General features: G+C 51.9%; 2 protein-coding genes; one reads left to right on the top strand and one right to left on the bottom strand.

Annotated features, from left to right (window-relative positions):
- Positions 1-3,026: 3,026 nt before the first annotated feature.
- CHC_T00000913001 (hypothetical protein) lies at positions 3,027-4,361 on the bottom strand. Its single transcript, XM_005711402.1, has one exon. The coding sequence runs from the start codon at positions 4,359-4,361 to the stop codon at positions 3,027-3,029; it is 1,335 nt and encodes a 444-aa protein (XP_005711459.1).
- Positions 4,362-5,036: 675 nt separating this feature from the next.
- CHC_T00008332001 (Nuclear transport factor 2) lies at positions 5,037-5,745 on the top strand. XM_005711401.1 is given in 4 exon segments: positions 5,037-5,115; positions 5,116-5,208; positions 5,347-5,418; positions 5,521-5,745. The coding sequence occupies 3 exon segments, from the start codon at positions 5,116-5,118 to the stop codon at positions 5,743-5,745; spliced, it is 390 nt and encodes a 129-aa protein (XP_005711458.1). The 5' UTR covers positions 5,037-5,115.
- Positions 5,746-6,293: the final 548 nt, after the last annotated feature.

The following is a 6,293-nucleotide window of genomic DNA, read 5'->3' as shown; positions in this document are numbered from 1 at the left end:
CTGCAACCGCCCCGACACTGCGCGGTGGACGTTAGAGAACCATCCTGCCCCTCGTCCACCCGCGAGCAATGCATCTGCTCCGAACGCCGTTTCGCCGCATACATGCCCTCTGAATCACCCTCTATCGTAGAGTTTATACAAACCGTTCTCCTCTATCCAATAGAATTTCTTTCCATCATCACATTTCCTACACCTCTTACCTTTCTATATATGCATCATGTCCAACCTTAACAGTCCTCTCGTCAATTGCCCCGCCTCCCTCCCGCCCTTCGCCTTCCAAGAAAGGTCCACTGGGCCGTGATACCACGTCGCCACGTTCCTCGCCCGCCTTTCTCCGACTTCGACCCAGCAAATACTACTTGCCCACCTTGGTTACGTTTAGCCGCAGCTCGTGTTCTGGAACTGTCTCGCCGTACGACTGCACTTTGCCGTCCCCATTTACTGCTTTTAACGACTTGCAGTCCCACATTTTACAATACCCACGCCGTACTAGAAAAGCAAACGCAAAAACAAGGCATAGTAACATATCTTTTGATAAAATATCTCCTGCACCACAAACATTCGAGATGATGGTATAAAACGTTTCCGACTGGTGAGGATCCACACATACGCTTCATTCGAAAACACGCTCATTCGTTCAACGCATCTCTGACGAGAGCATGAATACGGACATGCCATTTCAATCCATCGCTTGTGTGATACTTGACATGATCAAAAACGTTTTTCCTCTTTTCCCTCACAGACCACTATCTCTTGTATATCTGCCTTGTGGACTGCTTTGCTATTTCCAGCGTTTTCGAAGTATGCGAAAGAAAAAAAAAAGTCCAACCACCAACTCTAATTCCTTCATTCTCCCAGCTTACGCAATGCACCCCACTCTAACCGACCTGCTACAGTGCTTCAACATCATGCATGTATTTTCTACATGCAGCCGTCTGAGGTGCACAATGTCTATCAAAGACCGTACAATGTACATTCTTCTCCATGTCGTTGTGCCGTAACAAACTCGCTTCCCTCGGGCCTTCCTCGACCTCTCTGTATGCATTTCCATTCCTCCTATACAACCTTCAAGTTGCAATGCTCACGTAACCGTCAAATATCATCTTCTGCACCCGTACAATATGACAGAGAGAATGACTTTCCATTCCGTCGCAGGTGAAAGGGTTTCCCAGAAATTCTATGAATCCCTTCTGAGATCATGCATGGTGAGTCGCCAATATAGAAACGGAATCGATAACAAGACTTAATGTGCGCGGGAACACCTCTTTATTATTGGCATATCAATATCATTGGTTTTCATTGTGCGGATAGGAGATGCATCTTTCTGCACATTGCAAAATGCATGGCATCTTAATTTAGACCGCAGGAGATGATATCTTTCGACTTTTTTGCTATCATAAGTTTTTGGTCGAAGACCTACGGTATACTTCTAGTGTCTAGACGACACGTGTCCTTATATATGAGGATACTTTTCATATTATTTTTTTCTCGACTTGCGCTTGCTCAACAAAAAGGAAAAAGACACTCTCGCCACCGCAGTTGACTTCTGCATTGCGGAAGGACGAAGTTTGGTGAGATCTGCACGTCTTTCCCATCCATTTTTAGAATGCCTAAAAAAGAAGCCTTTTTGACCAACCTCAAAACTGTTGATAGCTTCGAAACCAAGCTTGTTTAAAATGTCAGCCGGGCATTGAAATTTCAGTAGATTCTTATTCTTTCTGTTTATTCACAACTGCTATCCCAATGTTTTTGCAAGATGTTACTGCCGAAGGAATGTACCTTAAAGAAATGGCGTCCAAACTGACTTATAACGTTTCGATTTAATGTATACATTTTTGCAAAAAAAAAAGCTGGCCTCATATGTGGCAAATCCCTTATCGCCTAGACACAAGTAGTAGAACAGGAGTTGCAAAATTCTCTGCCACTAGGCTACTTTTTACGTCGCAGTTCTTCCCAAATAAGGGTAGAGAATGTCAATATTTCAATACATGAAGCAGCCGTGATCGAAAGGCCAGTTCGGTATTTTTGGGTTTCAATTCGGGAAGTATTGAAAGAGTACACCCTACAAAAATTGAAGGAATAGCTCAAGTTCTTCTACTTAACTGTGTGGTGTACGATGCAAAGGGTGAACCAGAAGGAGCATCGAAAATCGCGTTCCGAGATAGCTCCTAATTTGCACGATGCATTTTCTGTTGATAAGAAGAGCGAATGCCTCTGGGACCTCTTGTGAAAAGTCGACTGCGAAGAAATACAAATATACTAATGTACCGCTTGCGACTGCACTATACAGGACCGGAGCAGATGTGAACTAAGAGCTCACAGAGTGAATGCGACATACTTTCGGAATGATTCAATATGTAGTAGCCCATCGCTCATCAATACGTGCAAAGTCTTCCATGTTTTAAAAATCTCGCAAGCAGGATGTAGGTGTTCGCTTTGCAGTGCAAGAACGCTTACATAAAATGGAAAGATACTTTAGTAGAATGGCAGGCACTTGAGACTGCCTTGGGAGGAGAAAGAATGTCAACGGCTGAGATGTAGAATGTTCTAAGCACAGGACCTGTTTCAACCCTGCTGATGTCAATAAGATATATTTAGCTCGATGTATGTTCCTCAGTACGGAATTGGACTCAAACAGCTGTTTTGGATCATGCGCAAACTCGCGTACACAAATCATCTGCATGGTGCTCTCCTCTCTTTCAGGATAAGTGCACATTGAAAAGCTATCGCAGTCTTCCGTTCCGATAGTGTCCCTGTCTAGAGCAAGATCTAGGGTTGAGGAAGGTTTCTCTTTTTTCTAGCACACAGGTTCACTGCAGTGCAAGACTGCCAAAACCACTTCAGATCCGTTTTCCACAACGCACACTATATAGATCAATTCCAAACAAATGGCAAAAACGAGAAATTCCAAGACTCACTACGGATTTCGAAATATTGTGGATGTACAGCGTGCATCTGCGTATGGGCCTTAACGCTTTTATAGCTCTCTGTATAATCGGCACCTCTTGAGGCGTCACGTTGACGGCCTAGTTCGAACTCTCGGCTTTTAACTTCCAAAAGGGCAGAAGGCACACCAACGCCAGAATGCTGCTGCCTAAAAGTGCCGCGAAAAACCCAACCCAACCGAACTTCCGAATAGCGAGCGAGAGGGGAAAGCCAGATGCGGCCGCCCCCAGATACGAAATCCACCCGAGCACACCTGTCGCCGTGGCAACGACCCTCTTATCCGAGACTTCCGCGCCGATGAGGCCTATCATCATTTGCGGTCCGTTGATCATAAAGCCCAAAACGGAGATCACAGCAAAATCGAGGAACGGTTTTCCGCCCGGAATCAACCATGTTGCAACTAGCGCGCCGATCAGCCCAAGCAAATACCCCACCGTCACAGCTACGCGACGCCCGTCCATAGCGTCGGAAACCACTCCTGCTGAGAACGTCCCCAAAATGCCACCGACCTCCATTCCACTAACCCGGTACGCCGCCTCCGCAGCGCTTATTGACCGCGCCTCCAACAACCAGAAGTGCAACCAACTCTTCATCCCGCTCCGTACCAGATATACAAAGAAATAGGACACAGCGAGCCCCCAAATTGTCTTGTTTTTTATCACGCCCTCGACAAACGCCTCCCGCCACGAAACCTTCTCCCCCGCATCTTTCCCCTTCTCCTCGGCCTTCCCATCTGCATCATCCCACGGCGGCTTCAGCCCCGCCCCCTCCGGCGACGACCGCATGAGCGGCGTACTCAGCAACGCAAGCACGACGGCGAAAGCGCCGGGCACGGCCATGCCCGCGCGAAATCCCATCTGACTCGACGCCAGCGCGGCGCACAGAATGGGGGCAAAAAAGCCTCCGACGTTTGCCGAGGTGCTCCACAGGGCCCAGAAGAAGCCGCGCTCCTTCCTCGAGAACCAGGACGTGATCATCTTGGCGGACGCGCCGGCGCCGGCGCCCTGCACGAGCCCGTTGAGGGCCCACAGGGCGGCCAGCACGGGGACCGTGCTTGCGTAGCCCATGCCGATGTTGACCAGGCCAGCGAGCAGCAGGCCGGCGCCCAGGGCGACGCGCGGAGAGGCCGAGTCTACCAGCACGCCCGTGAAGAGGCGCGAGAAGCCGTACGCGATCGGGAAGGCCGACGAGATCTTGCCCACGCTGGCCAGCGACAGATCCAGGTGCGAGGCCAGCATCGGGGCGACGTAGGTGAAGGTCGCCCGCAGGAAGACGTAGGTGGCGTAGGTTAGCGCCATGCCGATGAAAACCGACCAGCGTGTGAGCTTGAAGCGGCGCAGAGAGGCGGAGGCGGAGGCGGAGGCGGAGGCGGAGGGAGCGGGGAGCGACGCGTCCGAGCGAGGCGTGGAGGACATGCGCGTAGAGAGGGCGCGCCGTGGTGGCGAAGGGTGGCATGGAAGGGTCGGACGGAGGCGGTGGCGGAAATGGGTGAGGTGGGAGCGGTGCGAGGAAAAGGGGGTTCCTGCGAAGGAAGAAATGAAGGCGGGCGGCATGTTGGATACGAGGGGTGAAGTAGGCGGTGGGTGAGGGGATTCGGAAGGGACGCTTCCGAGTTAGGTTCGGTCGGGCAGCAGGGGGCCGGGGAAGTGACGCAAGTGCGGTTAATAGGTTGATGCTTGGCGGGCTTCGAGGTACGGCTGTCGAGAAGGGGCGATGACGGAAGACGTGATTCACGCTTCCTCCCCTTCGCTCTCTACGTGCTTGGCGTTGCCTCGTTGCTTGCGAAACCTCAAACAGGGGAGGCGGCGGACGATCTTCGCGAGGCGTATCATGTATGTCAACGTCACGACCAAGAAGATCAGAAGCGCCGTGGGCAGAGCTGCATCTCCGCCAATGCCACGACGGGCACGTGTACACGTGGATTAGACATCGGATCCGACCGGGTTTAATGATTAAACTTTAATCTAGACTGGTTCAAATACAGCACGGTCCAGCACCCCGATCCTAAACCGTCTTCCCCGAATACCACAACGTCACCTCATCCCCACCCCCCTCCCCCGACTTGCCCGCACCCCGCGCATTCCACTATCAAACCCCGTCGCCAATCGCCTTTCGCCGACCGCGGGCCCTCAAACACCTTCCACGTGCCTTTCGTCCCATCTCGTCCAAATGACGACCAGTTTTCAGTCCGTCGGAGAGGCCTTCACGAAGACGTATTACAGCCTCTTCGATTCCAATCGCAGCCAGCTCCTACCGCTTTACGTAAGCCCCACCCTCTCCTCATCTCACCCCGATCCGGCCCTGCTCGACCTTCCGGCACTCTGTGCGAGCGCTCATGCCGCCCATCCGTGACATCCAACTGACAGCCCCTGTTTCTTCTCGTGCTTGCACATCACACAGCGGGAGCAAAGCATGCTTTCATTCGAGGGCTCGCAGTTCATGGGCGCACAAGCGATCGTGAACAAGCTCGTCGTACGTTGTTTAAAGTCCCTTCCCCCCTCCCGCCGCCCATCGCGCGCCTCCTCATCTCCGCCTTCTGACAAATGCCTTCCCTCGCTTCCTCCCGCCCGCCAGGAGCTCCCCTTCCAGCGCGTCAAGCACGAAATCGTCACGTGTGATTGCCAGCCGACGATGGCCGTGCAGCCGAACGGCATCCTGATTTCGGTGAGCGGCAACCTCGTCATCGACGACAACGTCAACCCAATGAAATTTGCTCAGTGCTTCCATCTGCTCCCCGATCCGGCTAGCCCCAACAACTTTTGGGTCCACAACGACATCTTCCGTCTCAACCTAGGATAAGCCACACGTAACAGACCCATAAACACCTTGCGCGCCTCGGATCCGTAGCTCGGATGGTCGTAGGTTTGCCTCGTCGCATACGATTCGAGCGGCTTTGGGGCCCGCTTTCAACGTGTCTAGGGCGTTTTGTTTTACCGTTTAGCTAGTGTCTCTGTACAGCGCCCTTAGGTTCGAAGGGCGTGCGATTTTCGTCTACCGTTGGGTGCGGTTCTACACTCTCTTCATAAACAGGTAGACTTCTGAGTCTAGTCTGAAAGAATGCGACGGCAGAATTCGCGTCTCCCCCTTCAGTGCCATTAGCAACCCCCCAAACGACGCGTACACAACTCTGTGAGATGCAATCCGCGAATGAAGGATAAGAACTGACGTTAGGATCTATCCATGCTCGACGCAAACGTAGCAATTAGAGTAGAAGATGGTGACGTGAAGCTTACGCTCTAGACTTTTCTTCCGCATACTTGAAAATCTTTCCATGCATGATGTACTCGAAAGTATCCGCTCGCGAGTCCAATTCGCGGCTCGGGTCATACCCAGGCATTTCGCTTTCA

This window comes from Chondrus crispus, genomic scaffold (assembly GCF_000350225.1).
Source record: "Chondrus crispus Stackhouse genomic scaffold, scaffold_728, whole genome shotgun sequence".
NCBI classification, from domain to species: domain Eukaryota; phylum Rhodophyta; class Florideophyceae; order Gigartinales; family Gigartinaceae; genus Chondrus; species Chondrus crispus.
The sequence above is the reverse complement of the archived record's forward strand: the minus strand, read 5'-3'. Positions and strand labels throughout refer to the sequence as shown.